At 40.7% G+C, this 24,299-nt stretch overlaps 2 protein-coding genes across 2 annotated transcripts; both read right to left on the bottom strand.

The window, feature by feature from the left end:
- Positions 1-3,143: 3,143 nt before the first annotated feature.
- LIPT1 (lipoyltransferase 1) lies at positions 3,144-9,126 on the bottom strand. Its single transcript, XM_057742525.1, has 2 exons — positions 9,043-9,126; positions 3,144-4,328 (listed from the first exon to the last, which is right to left on the bottom strand). The coding sequence occupies exon 2, from the start codon at positions 4,325-4,327 to the stop codon at positions 3,206-3,208; it is 1,122 nt and encodes a 373-aa protein (XP_057598508.1). The 5' UTR covers position 4,328; positions 9,043-9,126; the 3' UTR covers positions 3,144-3,205.
- A 4,823-nt stretch (positions 9,127-13,949) lies between these two features.
- Positions 13,950-24,110, bottom strand: C7H2orf15 (chromosome 7 C2orf15 homolog). Its single transcript, XM_057743560.1, has 3 exons — positions 23,896-24,110; positions 23,217-23,335; positions 13,950-14,418 (listed from the first exon to the last, which is right to left on the bottom strand). The coding sequence occupies exon 3, from the start codon at positions 14,333-14,335 to the stop codon at positions 14,060-14,062; it is 276 nt and encodes a 91-aa protein (XP_057599543.1). The 5' UTR covers positions 14,336-14,418; positions 23,217-23,335; positions 23,896-24,110; the 3' UTR covers positions 13,950-14,059.
- Between the last annotated feature and the right edge of the window lie 189 nt (positions 24,111-24,299).

Raw genomic sequence — 24,299 nt, 5'->3', positions numbered from 1 at the left:
CACTGCTGCCTGCGGGCTTTCTCTAGTTGTGGCAGGCGGGGGCTACTCTTCGTTGCAATGCATGGGCTTCTTATTGCAGTGACTTCTCTTGCTGTGGAGCACAGGCTCTAGACGCGCGGGCTTCAGTAGTTGTGGTGGGTGGGCTCAGTAGTTGTGGCTCGGGGGCTTAAGAGCACAGGCCTCAGTACTTTTGGCACACGAGCTTAGTCGCTCCACGGCATATGGGGTCTTCCTGGACCAGGTATCGAACCCATGTCCCCTGCATGGGCAGACGGATTCTTAACCACTGCACCACCAGGGAAGTCCTACTTGGTGTTTAATATTGCAAAGAACAAAGGGACCAGCCCATTAAACCTGCTTCAAATGAAGAACAGCTAGACTGGCACCTGTGTTTATCCCAGGAGGAACTTGAAAAGAGAAATTCCCTTCACTTACTCTACTCCCATTTTGAGATAACCAGTTGCAGCAAAACTCTGTGTCCACTTCTGCTCCCCACTGCCCTGCACCCCCTCAAAAAAAAAAAAAAACTGAGATACATGAAAGGAAAAGATCTAAGAGGACTGAAATTAATGTGGTGATATTCAAAGACTGTTACATTGTTTCAGGCAAAGAAGTCTCTAGGTCTCTGAGTCCTGAAACCCCCCTGTTGAGGGTTGAATTGTGCACCCCCCCCCAAATTCACATGTTCAAAGCCCAACCCCTGGTACCTCAGAATGTAAGCATATTTGGAAATAAGGTCTTCAAAGAAATAAGTTAAAATGATGTCTTTAGGGTGGCCCTAATCCAACATGACTGGTGCCCTTATAAGAAGTGGACGTACTAACACAGATGTGCACACACAGAGGAAAGACTATGTGAGGGCACAGCAAGAAGGCGCCACCTGTAAGCCAAGGAGACAGGCCTCCGAAGAAACCAAACCTGCTGTCACCTTGACCTTAGACTGAATAAAATAAATGATTCTTGTTGTTTTAAGCCACCAAGTTTTGGAGTGGTTTGTGATGTAGCAATAGATAACTGATAGAACCTGACTACTCTCCTCCCTGCTCCACTTTGCACGGCTGCCTTCTCATTCCTCAGGGCTCAGGTTCAATGTTGGGTCCCTGATCGCTCTAGCTAGCAAGCCCCTGTTGTCTAACTACCTGGACTTTTCTTTCATACTTTTCTCATTTTGTAAGCATTTACTGATTTGTCTACTTTCTCTAGTTTAAAAAAAAAAAACTCGTCTTGACCTATTAATGGGTCGTAAAGTCAATTTTTAAAAGATGAAATAAAATTGAATATAAAATATCAGATAAGTATGTAGTAAAGGATAAGCATTGTATTGTGAAACTTGTTAGGCACAGGCAACCTATGTGTGTGCTAGTGCACAATATAAAATATATTTTTTACTCTAGGTTTTAAAGAGTTTGAAAAACACTATACTAAACTGTCAGTTCCTAAGGTCAGTGACCATGTCTCCTTCACCACAAACATCCAACAACTAGCAAAGTACCTGGCACACAGTAGGCACACAATAAACACGTAGCAACTAATGCAGAAATAAGAGGAGTATGTGAGTGAACTGTAGAGACTGGAAATGGTTGGCAGTGGCGGTTTGAACTTCTTTGAAGAAGTTGGGCAGTGAAGCGATGGAGATAAACAGAGTAAAGCCTTGAGCAGGAGTCTTTGGTAAAGGGGAGACATGAGCACGTCCATTCACTAAGGCTAAGGATCCAGTAAAAGTCGAGAGAGACTTATGCAAGATAAAGGGGATAAATAATTGATAGTACAAAGCGCAAATAGGCTGGAGAGGAAAAATCCTCAGTACAATTAGGGGGCTCAGCTTTAAGGAAGAGAAGGTATTTCTTCCGCAGGACTGAACGAAATGAGAAAAGCTGAAGTAGAGAACACGGGGGGCCGAAGGAGCTCATTTCTGAAAGCCTCCACTCTCAAATTATAAGTCAAGGTTTGTGACCAGATTAAGAGTAGTGGAGTGGACTCTGGGAGGGCTCATGACAATGAGCACTTCTCAGAAACCCCTGCCGCCAGTGCCCCTGTCTCCTTGGTGAGCCACAGCTGCCCCCCACCTCTGCAGGCAACCCTCCAACACCAGCAGGTGAGAGAGCAGTATGTAAAGTGGGTTAGGGTGATGAATAAAGTGACCAAATCTGACAGCTTTATCCTTTCCAGCTCTACTACCCACACCCACTTGAAACTCACATATGGAGATGAAAAATCATCCAAATTATTGGGAAAAAGAAGCAATACTTCAGTCTGAAAATGACAAAATGCTCCACGTTGCCATCCCAACCACCTGGGAAAAGACTCAGTCATATGGCTCAAACGTCTATGAGAATCCCTTCTTCCTACGGTAGAATTATGAGCGAATGTAGGCATTGGCTGAATAATATTTTGGGCAGTGTTACAGCATTCTATGTTTTCAATTAAAGTATTTTACACAGTCATGTAAAAAAAAAAAAAAAGAGTAGTGGAATTCTGAGCTTAGGACGAGTGGGAACATTAGGGATAAGGCCTCAGAAGAATGAGAGGGAGTCAGCAGAGGTGAGTTGAATCTGATACCAACAGAACAAAGAAATACAAGTTGAAAACTAAATACGGAATTGGGTTCATCTGTGTGGTTATGTGAATTTTCTTCTAGCATTGCCTGCCATCTGGGTATAAGAAGTTGAAAATTAATTGTTGGAATTAAAAAAAAAAGGTGGCTATATGTCAAGAGAAACAAACGAGAATGCTGGTAAGAAATGGAGATGATGCAAGAGACTGGGGAAAAGTTATGGGCTTAGAAAAGTGCAGTAAGCTTGATTTAGTGGGAGAGGATGGAAGGATGAGGAAATATAACGAAAAGGGAGAAATTTAGAGTTTAAGGTTTCAGAGGTGGCAAGAAGCCAGGTTTACATTCCCTAGTGGTGAGAAAGAGAACTAACTCTGAGGTCAGAGTGTCCAGTGTGGTATACAACCCCAAGATGGTAACAGAGGAAGGAGCTGAAATACAAATGCAGCCAGGAATTAAAATCAATGAAGACAGAGAGAGAGTACCTCAGAGGTCAATGGAAAATATGGACTAGGGTAGGTGGTAGACAATTTCAAATAGGGAGAAGTTACTGAAGGAGACTAGGCCTTTTTTATTTTAGGAGACATAACAATGTACTGTTAACATTTTTAATTTTCTCATTGAAATTGTCAACAGTAAGAAATTGACTTGGAATCACATTATTCCCTTAATTGTTTCACAGAGAATATTCCATTTACTGTGTAGTTCATCGTCTTCTGGACACGTTCTATATAATATGCTTGTTAGCATAGTCGTTTCAATTGGGCAAAACTTACTACCAATAAAACTTGAATTTAATTTGTCACATATTTCCAGCGGCAACCAATGATCAGGTGCTTCAATATTACAGACTTCAATTCTTCCACTCTTTATGTCTATGAAGACTTTAATTTCCAAGTGTGAATGTTCATATAACACGTTGAAGGAAGTGTTTATACTGAACTTCGGAGTTTTGCCATATACCCACTCCCAGGTCTGTAGTTCTTTGGCTTTGCTGTTTATGCTAGGAAACAGTGTCTCGTCTGTTGGGTTTATTAGGTGAATGTGATTATCGATTTGATGATACGCAGCATACTCTGCGGCAATGGCATTTATCACTACTTCACAGGTCAGAGTGGGATCTTTTTCCATAAGATTTTTTACTAAGGCAGGTGTGCTCTCAGTGGCAGTGCTCCTGATCCCTTGGTAAGGGCTCTTCAGCAAAGATGACAAGAAGGTCCTGTCGGTACTGCATAGCAAAGTGCAGTGGTGATAAGCAGCGGTCCGGCCAATCTTGGAAGCTGTTCCTGAGATTTTAAACTGTCCATCAAGTAAAAGGTCAAATCTTTCCGTAGCCCGCACATCCAGCTGCGGCTGGACAGCCTTCAGAGCTTTCACAACTAATTTTAGATTTTCCATCCTATTATACTTTTTTTTGGTTGTAAAAAAAGTCAAGTTGATATTACCCATATCATGGTAGACTGTTCCTCCTCCACTTCTCCTCCGAGCCAATTTTACACCTTCTTCTCTCATCAGACTGAGGTTACATTCCTGCCAAGGGTTCTGATGCCGACCAATTACAACAGAGGGAGAATTCCTCCAAAAGAAAAGAACCGGCTTGCCTTCTAGATTCATATGGTCGTGGATCCAGTCTTCCACAGCCAGGTTTTGGTAAACATCACTGGAAACTGACTGTAAAATGAGCCCACTTTTAACTGTATCTTTAAAGCCAGCTGCTGGGACCTTGAGGTTATAAAGTAACTGGAAGCAATTCTTCATTGAAAATGGGATCAGCATGCTTTTAAAAATGGAAGACAGACAAATTAATAATTGAGAAAAAGAAAATTAAATTCTGTTTTGTAGCTATCAGTTCTTGGTTATTTAATCCAAACTTATCTAAGTATCCATTCTGGTTGCTTTTCTTGCCCTTTAGCTTTATCATTAGTCTTTAGCAAAAATTCTACAACAGAGTACTCAAAGGAAATAAATGATACAAACCTAAAATAGTTTTAGTTGAAATGGAATAAGGGCACAGATTTTTCAAATAATAAAGCTGAAAATATATTATGTAATATATCTCAAAGCCAAACAAATTATTTGGAATTCACAGGTAATACACATTCATTGAGAAAAATGAGAAAATACAGACAAGCAATAAGAGCAAAATAAAAGAATCCATGATGTGACCCCTGAGGGGTAATCACAACTAACTCTTTGGTGTGTACCCGTTTTTTTCTGTGCATGTGTAAATACACACACACACACTTTTCCCCACCAAAAGTGGAAGCATACTGTTATTTCATTCAATGTTAAACCTATTTTTACATCAGTTCTAATGTTGTGTAATATTCCATTGTCAGATACACCACCATTTACTCAACCAATCTTTTAGTTTGTAAGTTTAGGTTGTTTCTAGTTTTTCTGTGTTATCAACAATGTATTCTTGAACATCTGTCTGGAAAGCTTTAATTATGTCCTTGTAATACTTTAAAAATAATTCCTATTTGACTTTGAGATACATGATTTACTGGCAGCCTGTTTTATTTAGATCAATGTTAAATTAGGATGGACCACACTGAGGACAGGGGAGAGGTGGTCAGAGTAGCAGGGTTATACAGAAAGGCTAGGAGCAATTTTATTGTTTCAACACTTTACACGTTATCTGTGTTAGCAGTGCTGATGAAAAGGCTGGAAATACTACTATAATAATGAAATATTTTGAGTAGTTATGGTTGTAAAGAGATCATTCTATTCCAATTCCATTTCTCAGGATGGTCATAATTTTCCTTTAGGTTGAAGACCTGGGATGGACTGGGTTATTAAAGTCCATAACTAGGCCAAATTCTTTTGTAGTCCTAGAAGCACAATTCCTAGGGTAAAGAGTCTTCATATTTTCATCACTCTTGATATATCTTGATAAGTTATGCTACAGAAAAGCTGAACCACTTTACACTCTTTCTATCTAGAAAGGTCAGGAGAGGTGTAATAGAGGAAGGGATACTTGAACTGAGTCTTGAAATCTGATGGCTTTTACCATGTTAATGGGAGTAGCATATTCCAGGCAAATGCAAAGACAGAGAATCCTTCAACAGTAAGGCATGTTTTGGGGACTCCCTCCTCAGGGAGTTCCACTACCAGTCTTCCAGCTCCACTGAAATCTTTGGCTCTGCTGTCCTAGGAAGCCTCTGCAGCCAGATGCCATTTCTTTGGTTAAACTCTTCGTTCTTGATTCTGTTTGACCAACTCTGATATAGTCCCTCATTCATGGAACAAATATTTATGGAGTGCCTACTAGGCACAAGGTAGAATAAAGAAGGGGAGGAGACAAATTCATGTAATTCTAAAGCATTTGGCCTTTTTCTAAAAGCAGCTGGATCTATTGAGGTGTTTTAAGTCAGAAAGTGTTGTCAGTTTTTTTACAAAACTGCTTCTGCTGGCATGTTATTGAGCATGGATTAAAAACAGATAGACTAGGGGCAAGGATTCAGTTTAACAGATCCATGCAGTTCTTCCAGCTAGAGATAATGAGGGCCTGAACAAGGGCGGCAGACACTGGTAAGGGATGGATATGCGGACATGAAGATCATAGACTGGCCCTTGCCTTCAAGGAACTCTCTAGTGGGAGACACTAAAAAGCTAGGAGGGTGACAATTAAATATGATGTCATAAGTGCTGTGACAGTACATTAGAAGGCCATCTAATCCTCTAATCAATGGAAGTGACACTGAAGTTGAGACATAAAGGGGTAAGGAAAAGTCTTCCAACAAAGTACAGTAGCTTGGAGGAAAAGACCCATTCAAAGAATTCGAAGAATTTTAATTCCATTGGATGATATTTAAGAGTGCAGGAATGGGGAGCTGCAGGAGATAAGGAGGCAGAAGTAGAGGTCAGATTATGAAGAGACTTAAAATCCACGTTAGGGAATTCCCTGGCAGTCCAGTGGTTAGGAGCCTGCGCTTTCACTGCAAGGGGCACAGGTTTGATCCCTGGTTGGGGAACTAAGATCCCTGCAAGCCTCACGCCACAACCCCCCCCCCCCCCCCAAAAAAAAAGCATTAAATATTTGAACTTTACCCTGAGGGTGATGAGGAGGTGATGAAGAAGTTTACAGATTTATACTTTAGAGACATTACCTAGAGATTTAAGCAAGGAGAATCTTTGATATTTGGTAATTGGTTCAGTGAGGGTGAGAGAGAAGTCAAGGGTCATGTCCTTTATGGTATTTACAAGCCAGCATTCAAATCCCAACTCTGTCTCTTACCAGCTAAGGCAGATTAGTCTGTGTGGCAGATACCTTATCTGTAATACGTGGGTAATGACAGGACTCAAATAAGAAATGAACCAATACATGTAAAGTGCTTATAAGAGTGCCTGGCACATAGAAAGTACACGGGATGTTATTAGCTCTTTTATTAATTTTATGCATACCCTGACTTCTGGCCTGAGACATGGGTGGGAAGAGGTGACATTTCCTAGGACAGACTTCATAGGAAGAGGAGGTACGGGGTGAAGATAATTGGTTCACTTTGACTGTATTGAACTTGAATCTGGCTACCAGCAGCCAATGGCACAGAGCTGAATAGATAGTAACTGAGGGCTCCAGAACTGATCCAATTAATGTATTAATAGTGCTCAAAATATCTATGTTCATCCGGCATTGTGGATATGCTGCGAGTGAGACACAACAGAGATTAATTCAAGAGATCTTGAACCTACTACACAACAGGCATTGCTCCTGGCACTTGGGATTCATCAATGAAACAAATAAAGAAAGGTGATAAGGATTGTAGGAAAAAGTAAAGGGAGGATAGGAAACATGTATGTGAGGAACTGGGCTGCAATTTTATTTAATTAGTTAATTTTTTTGGCCATGTGGCATGCAGGATCTTAGTTCCTCCACCAGAGATCAAACCTGGTCGATGTCCCTGTAGTGGAAGGACCAAGTCTTAACCACTGAACTGCCAGGAAAGTCCTCAGGCTACAATTTTAAACAGGGTTGTCAGGCTAGGCTTCATCAAAAAAGTGACAAAAAAGCAAAGTCAGAAAGAGAAAAACAAATATCCTATATTAACACATATATGTGGAATCTAGAAAAATCACATAGATGAACTTATTTGTAAAGCAGAAATAGTGACACAGACATAGAGAGCAAATGTATGGACACCAAGGGGGAGAAGGGGGTGGGGAGGGATGGATTGGGATTGACATATATACACTACCACGTATAAAACAGATAACTAATGAGAACCTACTGTATAGCACAGGGAACTCTACTCAGTGCTCTGTGGTGACCTAAATGGGAAAGCAATCCAAAAAAGAGGGGATGTATATATATGTATAGCTTTTTCACTTTGCTGTACAGCAGAGACTAACACAACACTGCAAAGCAACTATATTCCAATTAAAAAAAAAAAAAGCAGACTCAGAGCCAAGGGAGTTAGGCTGAGCACCTACTATGTGCCAGAAACTGTTCTAGGCACCTGAACACATAAACAAATAGGTCCCCATGAGGGTGTAACGTTTCCACTGTGCCTTGCAGGATGATAAAGAATCATACAAAGAGTGAGAAAAAGTGGAAACACAGGAATGTCTGAGAAAACCTGAATGCCAATTTATTAATTTACAAAGAGAACCACAGGCTATCAATCGGATATTCAGATCGGCCTGTCCAACTACTCTCTGTAGGATTACTGATAAGCCAACTTACCATAAATTTTCTTGGCGAATACAGAATCTGGACAAAAAGATTGAGTAATATGATTTCAAGGTCTGGTGGAATGAGCCTTGAGGAAGCCGCCTCTCAGCTCCTGGGCTCTGTGGAGATCCCACTGTTAACGGCAGGACACCTGTCTCTCCTAGAGGAGGCTTGGATTCATCCTGGCAGGCGCACTTCTCTTTTACTCCATGCTTCACAAACAGATTATACCTCTGGCTGAATGAGGTACAGTCTTTTTTTTAAGCTGTCTCTTTAACTTTGCATATCTCTCCTCTCACCTTTTAATTATTAATTTTAATCGTTTTTTCTCAGAGGACAATTATATTTCCATGTTCTAGGGGGACACTTAGCTACCACCACTTTTAATTTGCCAAACCTGCTTCTCCATCATCGAACAGAAAGCAAAAGATAACAGGATCCCATCTACCCTCCTACGCTGGCCCAGCTCCTTCAAAAAACCTTCCGAAGTTATTTTGCCACCTCTTAGGATATAACTTATTCAGAGTCTCGGGACGGCCGTGCGCCTATGTGATTTCTGATTTCGCCCTTCTGGCTCTCGGTGGGCGCGCACAGGGCTGGCACCCAACGCGTCTAATTTTTGACCCTCCTGGGTTGGGGATAAAGCGTTCCTAACCGTGGAGCCACGTCCTCCCGAGCTCTGAAGGGACGCTGCGAGGCCTGCAGCGCAACCACGGCCCCGCCCCGCGGTCGCAGGTCCCGGCCAGCTGCCCTACCCCGGGTGCCACGCTGCCAGCCCGCACCCGCCGCGTCCGGCTCCGCCCCCGGCTTCACGCACCTGCTGCTTCCGGCCGCGCTCACGCCTCGCGCGGGCCCGTGGGGGGAAGGACGAGTGCGACCCGAAGGGCCTGCCTTCTGCGCATGCGGCCGCCCTGCCCGCCGCCCCGCCCGCCGCCCCGGTCCGCGGGGGCGGGGCACCGGAAGCGCCGGGCGGGGGCGGGGCCGCGGGACGGCGCGGGGTCCTTAGCAGCCGCCTGGCCGGCGCCACATCGGATCGGAGGCCGGGACGCCGCCCGTGTGGGAATAATAGTCCTACGGAAAGTCCTAGAGCCCCAGGGCAGATGGAGCCCAGAGCTAATGGTCAGCGGGGCACAGGTAGGAGCAGGGCTGAGTCAGGCCGCAGGGGGTGCCCCGCCAGGTACCCAGAGCAGCCAGGTCGGATGCTCTTTATTGAACATCCAGGCATTGCGTGGGGCTTTGCATGTCTCGTAGTCCAAAGGGTAGGCAACTCCACTTGGAAGGGGACGAAACTCAAATCGGTTTTAAAAGATAAACGGCATTTAAAGGAGTAAACGCTGGTATTACCGAGGGCAGTGAGCGTTACCACTTGGGGTGTCCTTCGGTGCAGTTGGCAAGAAAATCCTTGTGGCTTAGCCAGATGGGAAGTTCCCACGGCAGGCAAAGTTCCAGGTAACTATGGCTGCGTAACAAACTGCCTTAAACGCCAATGGCTTCACACAACGATTTATTATTTCTAACATTTATATGGGCAAGGCTTGCTCACGTGGCTTCTTTCAGCACAGGTTGTTGAGCGGAGAAGTCCAGGACGGCCTTATTCACGCCCTTGGCAGCTGGCGTTGGCTGGCGGCCGGGGCACCTCTGTTCAGGCCTAGCCTTGCAAGCAGCACTTCGGCCACATTCTGTGGGCCAAAGCACCAGCAAAGGCAGCCCAGAGTTGAGGGGCAGAGTAATGGACCCCACCTCTTGATGAGAAGAGCCCAAAGAATTTGTGGTCATCTTCTCCAGCCTTAGAAATCAATCTCTCCTTCGGTTTAGAATAGAAACCATCAAGACTTGCATCTTGGAGTAGAAGCACGAGCGTTCACAATCTTGTGATGCCGATACCATGACCAGGGCTCCATATAAAGCTAAAGACACAATGGCCCCTCATTTATCTACTATTACCCTTTTGATTGAAGTCACTCTGAGTAATTAGTCTTTCTCGGATTATGCAGGTGGGAATGGATTCTGTGCAGAGTTAATCCCAGTAGGAGTTTTCCTAGTTATCATTAACAAGAGCCACACAATTCTGTTGCCCTTTGCTTATATTACACCGTTCTAAATTCCATTTCTCAAATCTGAGGGGGTACAGGTTTCCCCCCTAATTTCCTACCGAGGTGGTTTTCAAGAATCGATCCCTCCTCCCTGCTCTGAGACTTCCATCCTGTGGTTATTCTTACCGCCTCTCCTGTTCTTCAGCTTCTCCACTGGATCCTCCTTCCACTGACACTCAAACACGATCTCCTTCTCATCTCCCACCTCTCATCCCGTCTACTCCCCTTCAGAGCTGAGCTGCTTTGCAGAGTTGCTACACATCCAGTATCCACTCCTCACTTCCCATTTGTTTTCCAACCTACTCCAATATGGATTTTGTCCTGTTATTCCACCAAAAGTGTTTTGCGGGGTGGACAAAATGGATGAATCTGGTCAAAAGGTACAAACTTCCAGTTATAAGATAAATAAGTCCTGGGATGTACTCTACAGCATGGTGACTATAAAAATTGCTAAGTGTTGCTAAGTGAATATATCTTAAAAGTTCTCATCATAAGAAAAAAATATGTTGTGATGGATGTTAACTTATTATAGTGATCATTTTACAATATATACGCAATCACATTGCAAACATAAAGCTAGTATAATGTATGTCAATTATATCTCAAAATTTTTTTATTAAAAAAATAACATTCTTTAAATTATCAATAAAGTATTCAGAGATGATGGGGAATTAGGTCAGCTACTTAATCTCAAATGGTTAGGAGGAGAGGGAAAGGCCTTTGTACCATGTTTTCAACTTTGCTGTCAATTTGAGATTGTTTCAAAATAAAAGGAAAATAATATTTGTTAAGTGTCTGGCATTTTAATAAAGACTGTGAGCACCCCACCCAGATCCCCTTTATGCTTAATCCATCATCCATCCTCCAGCTGGTGTGAGCCAAAGAACTAGCAGGCACAGACGCACCTGTGCGACTCACAATACCTCCCTGCCCCCCAGCCTCCCCACTTTGGCTTGGAGGTGGCAACCAATGCCTGACTGGTCTAGGAGTACAATAGTCCCACCCCTTGCCTCCAAGTGGGACAGTGGGACAACTCTGCAGTATCATCCCTCCAGAACACCCTGTGAGTCAGACCAAGAATTTATCTGAGCAGTCATTCTTAGTTGATTCCTTCTGCTTCTCTGACTCCCTTACAGACTTATCTTAAAGAGCACACTCTTAAAAATCATGTGCATTTGGGTCCTTGTCTCAAGCAGCTTCTAGGGAGCCTTAACTAAGCCAGTCACACATCAGCTCAATAAATGATAACTATTATTACTGGCATCAATGACAACACCATTAGATGCAATACCAATGCATATATTATAGGTCTTATTTTTTAGGTATGTTGAATATAAAATCTCCTAACATCCTTACTTCTCCTGAACGATATTATTTTTATATGGAAAATTTCTTAATCAGAAACAACAGAACTCTGAAAAATGTTCGCTTTAGGATTCTGCTTGTAGAATTCTTCATAAAACAAATAACCTAAGTGAGGCTGTTGTCCTGATTAAACTTGTTCCATTCCACCCCTTCCAGGAAGTCTTTGTGGATTTCCATTCCCAGGTGTGCTCCTAAAACTATGGCTTGGCTTGAATTTGGGGATTCCAATTTTCTGATGTCTTAGCAGCAATAGTTCTCAATGAGAGTAATTAATGTTTGCATTTGTTATCATCTCAATGAGTGGATTGTGCTACTACATTTGACATCCTGCAGTGCACAGGGCATCACACACAAGGACAGGCATCCCAAATTCAGCATCCAACACACTATCGAATGTCCTGTTGGATATTCATGGAGGTGAAAAACCAGTCTGTAAATATTTGAGCCAAGTCCCTATTAAAGAAAAAAGTGGTTTTGCTAAGGTCATTGGTGCCATTCATGATGCTAGATCCAATGGACCTTTCAAGTCATCTACCCTTTCAGTTGACTGCCTCCACTTTAAAGACTTTTGTGGGCAGTCTTGACATTATCCTGTCTTGGTTTTCCACCAGCTCTGCCAACTCTTCAGTCCCCTTTGCCAGCTCCCCCTCCGCTGACCAGCTCCTAAACGTTGTAGTTGTTTTATCTTCACACTACATTCACCATAAGCCACCTTACTTATTCCTATAGCTGTAGAGACCATTTCTGTATACAACCTCAAAATCTGTATTTTTCATTCCATACATAGAACTGTCTGCCTTGGAAACAGGTATGTCCAAAACCCATGCTCCCAAGTTCCTGTTTCCCCCAGGAAACTTCCATGCATGTAGCCTTTTTTTTTTTTTTTTTTTAAATACTAGAAACCCTTTTCCTCATTTCACACTTTAAGACCATCAGTCTGTCCTGCCAAACTTCGCCTGGACTCTGTCCCCTTCTCAGTACCTCGACCATCACCATCATCTCAACGTGGACAACCACTTCCCTGCAAAAGCTATACGTGTCACATCCTCAGAGAAGCCTTCCTAGTTCCCACAATTAAAAATCAAGTTTATGTGTTGTGTCTCCTCTCCTGTCTCTCTGAACATTTAACTTTTTCTTCATGGCACATCACAATTTATATCTTATACAATGACTGTCTGATGTTCTGCCTTCCCTGGTAGACAGTAAGCACTATGAAGGTAGTGGTAATTTATTCACCCGAGCACCAAGCACAGTGCCAGGCTAGGTGAACAAATGAATGATTTGTGTATTTTTTCTCTCCCAAAGAACTGTGTTCAATAAAGGATAAAGAGCATCATCTTACTGGCTTACATCCCATTCAGTGTTTTTTTCTTTTAACTCTACAAATATATTACATCTGTTTGGTTTTTTTTCTGATTTACAAAATATTTCTTCCCCTAAAAGAAGATGACTTTTCCTCTTAGAATATGCCTTTTTCCTTTATGAACACTGAGGAGATTACTCAATTGGGCATTAGAGATCATCATTAAGTATTAAAGTACAGGAAAATGTTCAAAATATACATAATAGAAATATTTACAGGTCACTATATGTCCAGACGCAAATGGTTTTTAATTTCAGCTAACATTTGGGACAATACTGCCGTTTCGAACTACTAGGTGTTTCAATAAGAATGGCAAACTGATATACATAAAACAATTTTTTTTTAACAACTAGGCTGTTTTCTTACATTAAATATTGGTGGTATTGGTAACATCTGCAAGATAAATTATTACACTTAGGAAAAACTATTTTGTGAACTCTGAAATGAATTCCATGTGGGTGAAAAAAAAAGTTTTAAAAGGATGATTTGAAATGTGAAATGCTTCTCAAGGTACATAATTGATTGGTCTTTTACAGAGTTTAGCTGCCAGTGATCTTTAATAGAACAGACATGCAAAATGCAGGAAGATAAAGTACTCTAAAGCAAAATCCCTAAGTGAAATCCAACGTACAAAATCAGCACACCAGAAATCATGTGAAATACTGATGTCAAATTGGGCACTGTTTTTTGGGGGGGTTTGATCACTTGTTAAAGAAATACATTATAATTAAAATGTTTTAGTGCCATTTAATTCCTTTTACACAAAAACTCTGATTTTCGACAAGGACAGAATGTGATACCAAAGAAATTTTTAAATTCTGGAAAGCTTCTTCTCCCTTTTCTGAATATGTACCATCAAAAAATGCAACCTATGGTGATTCATAAATAGTGAAAAGTAAGCAGTCGTCTTCCTTCATCTTGTTAGGTTTTCCTAATAAGGTTAACTTCTCATTCAACAGGTCCTCTTAGTCAAAAGCAATTTTTGGTTTCTTCAGTAACATATACAAATAACTTCATTCCATGTCTATAATTTCTATGCCATCACTTTCTTTAACATACACCACTGAACCCAAGGCTTTCTCCGAAAGGGATCCTGTGCCAGTATCTTGGCTCCTCGTAAAGTTTTCTTGGTTTGTGTCTTCTAATCTTATTTTCTTGGTGTTTTGAAATAACTGAGTCACTGGTTCAAGTTTGCTTTTCTCAGTCCCTTGCATTAAGTGATCATCCACTTTTGAATCCATACGCATAGAAGATACCTGAGTAGCAGATTTACTAAGAGAAAATCCCATTGGGACAGCAGAATCAAAATAGTTTGCAGGTACCTCTTTAAGTAGTGGAGACGTTTCTTCAACTTGATTGCTTGGGGAAAGAACTGTAACAAGTGAATACAGTGGGAATTTCAACTAACTTCATAGCAATGGTGGTTTCAATGAAATTTCATGGTGATGATGCCAAAAATATAAAGTAAAACCACCTTATACCTTTCAGTGTTTACATTTTCCTTGTGGGGGGGTTTGCAGGTTCTACAGATTCTCTGAAAGTCTTTTTTTGAAAGGAATTTACCAGATGTTATGTTTATCACCTTGCAGATAATAACAGAACTTCTCTACTTAGTCCTTTCATTCTTATTATCAAAAATTTTAAATTTATTATTAATGGATTAAAGAAATAATTACTGAAGCCCAAACACTCTGCTAGGTGTTCTGGAAAAAAAAAAAAGATGCTCAAACAATTGTAAACATTTACACATCTAATTATACACTATCAAAATATATGAAAGAAAAACTGACAGAAATGAAGGGAGAAATAGACAGTTCTACCATAATAGTTGGGGACGTCAAAACTCAACTCTCAATAATGGATAGAAAAACCAGACAGAACACAAGTAAGGAAATAGAGGATTTAAACAACACAATAAACTGACTAGAGCTAACAAACACATATGGAACACTCCACCCAACAACAGGATACGTAGTCTTCTAAAGGGAACATTTCCTAGGATAGACCATATGTTAGGCCACAAATTAAGTCTCAGTAGATTTTAAAAGATGGATATCATACAAAATATCTTCTCTGATCACAATGGGATGAAGTCAGAAATCAACAACAGAAGTAAAACAGGAAAATTCACATATCTGTGGAAATTAAACACACTCTTAACCAATGGATCAAAGAAATCACAAGGGAAATTTAAAAAATACTTGGAGATCAAGGTAAACAAAAACATAACATACCATACATGGGATGAAGCAAAATCAATGCTAAGGGGGAAATTTATAGCTAAATACTTACATTTTTTTAAAATAAAGAAAGATCTCAAATCAACAACCTAACTTTACAGCTTAAGGAACTAGAAAAAAGAAGAACAAACTAAACTCATCATTAGCAGAAGGAAATAATAAAGACTAGAGCAGAGATAAATGGAATAGAGAACAGAAAAACAATAGAGTATGATTAATTAAACCAAAAGTAGTTTTCTTAAAAAGAACAACATATTGGCAAAGCTTTACCTAAATGGACTAAGATAAAAAAGAAAAACTCAAATTACTAAGTCAAAAATGAAAGGGGACATTACTACTGATTGTACAGAAATAAAAAGTATTATCCTAGTTGAATGGACAAATTCCTAGAAACACAAAACCTACCAGGACTAAGTCAATAAGAAACAGAAAATCTGAATAGACCTATGACTGCTCAGACCATTCAGTGGGGGAAAGGGCAGTCTTTTCAACATTATGTCCTGGGGAAACTGGATATCCACATGCAGATGAATGTAGCTGGACCCTTACTTAATACCATATACAAAAACTAATGCAAAATGGTTCAAAGACCTAAATGTAAGACCTAAAGCTCTAACTCTTAAATGAAAACATAAGGCAAAAGCTTTATGATGGATTTGCAGTGATTTCTTGAATATGCCACCAAAGGCAGAGGCAAAAAAAGAAAAAATAGACAAGCTGGACTTTATGAGAATTTACAAATTTTGTGCATTAAAAGACACTTAAGAGAGCAAAAAGGCAACCCACAGAAGAAGAAAATATTTGTAAACCATATATATAATAAGGGACTAATATTCACAATACATAGAGAACTCCTCAAACTCAACAACAACAAAATAACGCAATCCAAAAGTGGGCAACGGACTTGAATAGACACTTCTCCAGAGAAGATATATGAGTGGCCAACAATCACAGGAAAAGATGCTCACCATCACTAATAATTAGGGAAATGCAAATCACAACTACCAATTAGATACTGCCTCACAACCATTAGGATGGTACTATTAAAAAAACCAGAAAATAACAAGTGTCATTGAGGATGTGGAGAAATTCGAACCACTGAGCACTATTGGTGGGAATATACAATGGCACAGCTGCTGTGGAAAACAGTTTGGCAGTTCCTCAAACAATTAAAAGTAGAGTTAGCATCTGATCCAGAAAACCAACTTCTGGGTCTTGAAGAAATATCTGTACAACTATGTTCATAGTAGCATTATTCACAATAGCTAAAATGTGGAAGCAATTCAAGTGTCCATCAATGGATCACAGGTAAGCAAAATGTGGTATAAACATATGATGAAATATTCAGCATTAAAAAGGAGGAAATTCTGCCATATGCTACAACGTGATGAACCTTGAGGACATTATGCTAAGTGAAATAACTCAGTCACAAAAAGATAAACACTGTATGACTCTCCTTACATGAGGCACCTAGAAGTCAAAATCACAGAGACAGAAAATGGAATGGTGGCTGCCATGGGGAGTTACTGTTTAATGGGTATAGAGTTTCAGTTTTACAAGATGAAAAGAGTTCTGGAGATGGATGGTGGTGATTATAGCACATTATGAATGTAGTTTATACACTGAACTATACACCTAAGGATGGCTAAGATGCTACAGTTTATGTTACGTGTATTTTACCACAATCCAAAAAAAAAAACCTGAGAAAAATAAAAAAGATGTCCAATAAAGATACAGTACTTTTGGGCTTCCCTGGTGGCGCAGTGGTTAAGAATCTGCCTGCCAATGCAGGGGACACAGGTTCAAGCCCTGAACCTGGAAGATCCCACAAGCCACAGAGCAACTAAGCCCGTGTGCCACAACTACTGACCCTGTGCTCGAGAACCCGTGAGCCACAACTACTAAGCCCACGTGCCACAACTACTGAAGCCCGCATGTCTAGAGCCCGTGCTCTGCAACGAGAAGCCACCACAATGAGAAGCCTGCACACCACAACGAAGCATCGCCCCTGCTCACTGCAACTAGAGAAAGCCCATGCACAAAGACCCAACACAGCCAATAAATAAATAAATAAATAAATAAATTTATTAAAAAGATACAGTGCTTTTTATTATGAATGCCTAATTTGCTAAAAGATGAGCATGCAACATGGAGGGAGGGGCTTGGAAAGGTTGTGAAGCGGAAGGGAGGGGGAGGGCCTACATCAGGGTTGGGCTTTAAAAGATAGACAGGAATTTGGTAAGCAGAGTTGACCAGAATGGCAGAAGGGACCAGCTTCCTGGCACAAGGACGACAGTGAAGACTTAGGAAAGCCCAGAGCTTGTTAGAGAACAGTGATCTACTGAAGATGCTCTAGCAGCAACTTGAAATCTGGAACCCACTCCACAGCTGTGAATGAAAGCACTTAACCACTATGTATTGTATTTCTTTAATATTTAGGTACTGTACTTATCTTTTACGAGTTTACAGTTCCATCCCCATCAAGCCCTAATCATTTATTGACAGAAGATTTCTAAAGATATCACCTTGAAACCTTGTTTATCCATATTTGTGACTGAATATCAGTGTTTAATCTGTAACAGAACAGAGTCCAGGGTCTACTGCAGTATTCTAAACATAGCACTTACTCAAATGTTAATATAATAAATACCTGTTTCTTAGATTTGGAACTTCAAGACAAATTCTTTTTCTCATCAAATAAATATCCAATACTACCTTCAAATAAGTAAAACTGAGTTTATTCTATTCTTTGGTTTCTCCTCTTTGATTATTTAAAAGGGAAACATTCCTCTCAAAAATGCATAACTTGAATCTAATCATGAGGAAACAATCAGATAAACCCAAATTGAGAGACATTATATAAAACAAATAGCCTGTACTCAAAAATGTCAATGTATGAAAGACAAAGAGCCTATACTCAAAAATGTCAGTGTATGAAAGACAAAGAGAAGCTGAGGAGCTGTTTGTTCCAGATTAAAGGATACTAAAGAGACGTGATTTCCAAATGCAACGAATGATTCTGAATTAGGGAGCAGGGACAGGAAATGTACTACAAAGGCCATTTCTTGGACAACTGGAAAATCTGAATAGGGACGGTTTATTACATAATAATGTTGCATCACTGTTAAACCCCCTGAATGTGATAATAGTATTGTGGTTATATGAGTGAATGTCATTGGCCTCAAGAGATAGATGCTGACATAGGTAAAGGGTCATATCTACAACTTACTTTCAAATTATCTAGTGATGGGTAGATATACAGTAAAAGTAAAATATGCAAAATGTTAATGACTCTAGGTGGGAAAGGATAAAAATTGTTCAGTGTATTATTTTTGCTAAATTTCTGTATGTTTCAAACTTTTTCAAAAAACAAAGTTAAAAAAATTAAAAAGAAAATACTAACAAAACTATAAAACATATCACATTTGAAATTGCAGAGGGTAAAATAATGGTAATGTATATAATTACCAACTATCATATTAAACTTCAGTCTAACAGAGGGACTGAGAAGAAACAAAATGCAATAGGGTAGATTTGGCCCTATGAGTTTCACCTTAACTTCTCTGGGATCCTGAGGACAGGAAGGGAGAAAAAGTCTATTGGGGCCCTCTTTGACCAAGTATTTCGGTCGCCATTCAAGAAGAAATCTTGAATGCATATGGAAGAGTAAAGATCCATAAAGAGCTAAATAAATTTGGACACACACACACATACACACACACCCCATACACACCCCCATACACATACACACACCCCATACACACACACATACACCCCATACACACACACACACACACACACACACACACACACACAAAGACTTGCCTTACCAGATTTTAAGATATGCTACAAAGTTAAAATAACAAAAATAGTGTAGTACAGGAACAGGTGCAGGAACAAATAAATGACTAATAAAACATGAAAGAGTTCCAACTGGGACCTGGGAATGTGCAGGAGCTTCAAATATGACAAAGGTGGCACCATACAGCAAGGGGGATACAACAGACTAAGCTTAGTGTGATAGCGCTGTGAACGCTGGCTCACTATGTGGACAAAAACAAAGCAGGATCCCTACCTTATATACCAAAGTGGACTCCTAATGAAATAAAGACCTAAATGTGAATGGTAGGACCATAAATGCAAATTTTAAAATGTAGGACAATATATTTGTCACCTTAGGGTGGAGAAGGATTTCTTGAATAAGAACTAAAATGTTTAAACAATAAGGAAGAAAACATATGGATCTGACCAATCACAATTAAGAATTTCTGTTCAATAAAGATACTGTACACAAAGTTCAGAAGATAGAGAAGAGATAGGAAGATGTGCCATCCAAGCTGACAAGGGATTTATAGCTAAAATTTAACAACTATGAATTAACAAGGAAAAAGGAAACCCATTAGAGAAACGGGCAAAGGATATAGAGACATAATTCACAGACTGGAGAATCCTCAAAAGATAACATGTGCATAAAGAGATGTTCAAACCTCCTAGAAATCAGAGAAACGCAAGTTTGCTATCATCAGAATGTCTGACTTTTGAAAGGTGGGTAGCACTGAACATTTAGTAGAATGCAGGATACCTTGCACATTGCTGATGGAGTAATTTTTAATTCCTATTTCATATTTCATATCCAATCCTTCAGTGAATCCTGTTTCTGTTTCTACCCTTACCCATGCCTCCCCATGGTATGTCCTTCAAACTGTATCTGGAATGAACCTTTTAAAACATAAGCCAGATCACATCTATCCTCTGCTCAACACACTCTAGTTACTTCCCATCTCAGAGAAAAGCCAGATTCTCTGCCTATCAAGTCTCCAGCTGTGGTAGGCAGAAGAATGGCCCCCAAAGAAGTCCACATCCTAATCCTCACAACCTGTGAATGTTCTGTTATATGGAAAGGGGGAATTAAGGTTGCCAATCAACTGGCCTTGAGGTGGGCAGACCACCCCGAGCTAATTGGTGGCTACCAATAGAATCACAAGAGTCTTTATAAGTGAGGGAGAGGGGAATTCCCTGGTGGTCTGGTGGTTAGGACTTGGCACTCTCACTGCCAAGAGCCTGAGTTTGATCCCTGGTTGGGGAACTAAAATCTCACAAGCTGTGAAAAAAGAAAAAAAGTGAGGGAGAGACAGGAATGTCACTGTTAGGGTGATGCAATGTGAGAAGGACTTGACTGGCCATCGCTAGCTTTGAAGGTAGAAGGCGGCCGCAAGCTAATAAGCAAAGTAGGCAGCCCGTAGCAACTGGAAAGACAAGAAAATGGATGCTCCCCTAGAACCTCCAGAAGGAATGCAGCCCTGCTGACATCTCAGTATTAGTCCAGTGAGATCCATTTTGGACTTCTAACCTCCAGGACTGTAAGATAATAAATTTGTGTTGCTTAAAGCCATCACGTTTGCACTAAACTGTTAACAGCAGCAATAGGAAACAGATACATCAGTAACATTCTGTCATCCCAAACTCCTCTCCTCTCTCACTCTGCCCCCGCCCCATGACCTCAGTGCTGTTCCTCCAGCATATGCTTCAGGGCCCAGGCACTGACAGTTCCCTCAGCCTGAAGCAATTTCTGAACTGCAAACCACTTCTGTTGGTGATGATTAGTGGAGCTAGCTGACTTCTGCTTCTGGCTGGGATGGAGTAACATGGACCAGATTTATCCTCATGCCTTCAACATCTTAAAAACAGGCAAAACACATGAAACAATGGCTTTTAGATACTGGATAATAGGTAGCACAGGAGAGTGATCCCTAAGAGAAAGGAGATAAACAAGATGAGTCCAGGAGTGCTCACTGCCTGGAAATTTCAGGCTTCAGCACAGGAGTGGGGACCCAAATTGAGTCTGGTCACTTCAGTGAGTTCAGAAGACAGAGTTCAGTGTTTGCAGAGGCCACAATGGCTAGAATTTGTGGAGAGAGGAGAGAGGTGCAGTGAGGGAGCAAGCTCCAGAGATCTGCAGAAGATTCCCCATAATTCTTTGACTGAATACTAATCAGTGTATGTGTGTAAAGAAACTATTGAGCCCAGAGGGAAAAACACCAAAAAGGAATAGTCCTTAGAGCCTACACAGGGCCAAGAAGAGAGTTCTCACCAGTTAGAGTAGAAAGAACTCAATAGGACATTTAATAGAGTCCTCAGAAAGGTATTGCCTCAGAAATGGGGTCAGATTAGCCCTAAATAAGGACTATTTTGGACCTAACAAAGCTTAAAAGCAAGCTTCTAAAGCAGGTCTGTCCCAAAGGTCTTTCTGCAATGATGGGAATATCCTGTATGGACTGCATAATAGCCACTAGCCACGTATGGATGTTGGCAGGCGAGAATTCTACCACTGAACCACCAACGCAAGCTGGATGTTGGAATTGGAAATATACAGAATACAAATGAGGAACTAAATTTTAAATTTTATTTAAATTTATTAATGTAAGTTCAAATAGCCACATGTAGCTAGTGGTTACTATTCTCAACAGGGCAGCTCTAAAGGATCAAACTGTTTCCAAGTAAACTTATTGCGTCTCAGAACAAAGTTGAAATATATTTAAAGAAAAACCAAAACCAAAACCTCCAGCACCCAACAATGTCAAATCTGCAATGTACGGCAGCCAATAAAAACTTACCGGGCATGAAAACAAGCAGAAGAATGTGACTCATAACCAGGAGGAAAAAATCAGTTAATCGAAACAATTCCAGGAATGAGACAGATGATAGAATTAGTACACAATTAACAGCTATTTTAAATATCTTGCATATTTCCAAGAAGGGAGAGCAAAGCAGGAGCATGATGAAGTGAGAAATGAAAGGCATTAAAAAAAATCAAACTTCCAGAGACGGAAAATACAAATCAGACGTGAAAAATATCGTGGATGGCATTAATACCGCCAAGGGAAAGAACAGTGAGCTTGAAGATATATCAATACAAACTATCCAATTAAAAAAAAAATGAACAGAGAGTCAGTTAGCTGCAGAACAACTAAAAGCAGCTTAACGTGTGTAATTTTTTCTGACGGGGACCAGGGATGTGAGGAGGAAGAAAAAAGGCAAAATAAAGGCAAAATAGAGGTTTTCCTAGGGATGCTTCTGAAACAATGGAGAAACCCGATCTTGGAATTGCATAGGAGTATCGATTACAAGGGACAGAGCTCAGGTGCTATAAGAGGATGAGGTGGGGCAGGATGGGGCACTCAGCACTCTTTGGGTTCCCACAGAAGGAAGAAAATGTTCACTTTCTTGGGCTGGGGGAGGAAGTCAATAGTCCTTGATAGGAAAAGAGAGGGAACTCTTCACAGCTGGTTTGGTTTTAAAATGATCTTTTCCCTACATTCTTTCCAAAGACTCTTCAGTAACATCTAGGTGGCATACATAAATGCTTAAACTCTTTTAATTTTTCCCTGAGGGAAATACTTTCCTACCTCCTCTATTAATAATCCCCTTCTCACCACAAACCTTCAACTCCATCTGAGAGTTTTGAGGTTTGTACATTTCCCATTTCTTTTCAATAATGCTAGGTCATGAGAACATTTTATTCAAAATAATTTTAGTATCTTAAGAGGAAATGAGATTATACTTTGTTTTCCCTAAAATAACATTTCCGGATGGTCTTTGAAGAGCTCATGCTTCTTTGTAACTTATTTTGTCAGTTAGGTATAATTATATTTCACAGGAAATGTATCTCTTGGGACCTCTGACTTCTTTATGTAAAATAACAAGGACACGATTTAATTTCTTAGTATCTAGCTATACTTACAAAGTGCATGATATCTGAAAATAATGCTACAAAATATGAGAAAATGTACTGGTACAAATAACGATAAAAAAATCAGCAGAGATTGGAAAAACATGGCACATATTTAAATGCACTTCTGTGAAATTTGTTCTAACATAAAATTTATTTATGCCTGTCAAAATACATTGTGGCAAAAAAATGACTACTCACCTGGCAAAAACAGGAACTGTTAGTCTCTTCAAATGTGAGATTACTTTTGACATACACAGGCGAAATCTATACCAAGATCATCAGAGAACAGCTATAAAAACCTAGTTTATCTATTTCATCTGTAGGAAAAGACAGGGAGATAAAGCCACCATTAGAGTTCAGAAGCCCTTGGGTTACTCAAGTGGAACATGTTAAACATTAAGAAATGTGAAAAAGACTATTTCTTTTTCAGCTGAGCTCCAAAAATTTGGCACAATAATGCAATTCTCATTCTTTTTCACTAAAAAGCTCATTTCTTCACTTTTAGGTAATATAGTCAATATTAACATAGTTGGGTGGCCCAAAATATTACACCTGGTTAAGTTAAATGAGTGTTCCCAGAGTGAAGGCTCCTAATTGAGAGAAGACAAGTTTAAACGGTATTAAAAAGGAATGGAATCTATACAATATTAAATATCAAGTGAGATAGTATACCCTTTCCTTTTTTTGTTAACCATGATCAGTTTTTCTGGAAAGGGGACTTGGAGAAGGCCTGGCTTGTGGAGAAGGTATACTGGTCAGGAATCTGCGCTGTCATCACTAGTTCTGTCACTCCCAGATTCAACCCAGACTGGATGGAGCCGGGCGGAGAGGGCCTGGGGTCCGCAGGCTCCCCAGACTTCAGGCTGCGGGCGCTCACCCCAACAGGCTGGTTCTTTCCCCGGAGGCTGCAGCAGCAGGACCCGACCTGGGTGGCTCCCCGCAAACCAGCCCTTGACTGCGGCCAGAGAGCGCACCACCCTACCAGTGCCCAAGAGCAACGCTGCGGAGCAACGAATTCACTGAACGTGGGTCCAGAATGGTACCCTATCCCTGGGGAAAATAGCACAAAAAAGCGGCAGCAAAGCAGCAGGTGTCTCAGAGCTAAGTGATGGTGTCTGGAGGGAACTAGAGGCTTGCGCATGCGCGTTCCACTCAGGTGCGGCCGCCACCCGCAGGGACTAAGGAAAAAGTCTCGGAAAAGATGGTAGCGGCTGGTTACTAGGAGACAAGACGCTCGGCTGGGGCTGGGGGGGGGGGGGGGGAGTCGTCTAGACGCTGCGT

Source organism: Hippopotamus amphibius, chromosome 7 (genome assembly GCF_030028045.1).
Source record: "Hippopotamus amphibius kiboko isolate mHipAmp2 chromosome 7, mHipAmp2.hap2, whole genome shotgun sequence".
Classification (NCBI taxonomy): domain Eukaryota; kingdom Metazoa; phylum Chordata; class Mammalia; order Artiodactyla; family Hippopotamidae; genus Hippopotamus; species Hippopotamus amphibius.
Note: the sequence above shows the minus strand (reverse complement) of the source record. Positions and strands in the feature narration are given on the sequence as shown.

What these genes read in the sequence shown, in the direction of transcription:
- C7H2orf15 (XM_057743560.1), bottom strand. Translation starts at nt 14,335, where the DNA reads ATGGGATTTTCTCTTAGTAAATCTGCTACTCAGGTATCTTCTATGCGT.
- LIPT1 (XM_057742525.1), bottom strand. Translation starts at nt 4,327, where the DNA reads ATGCTGATCCCATTTTCAATGAAGAATTGCTTCCAGTTACTTTATAAC.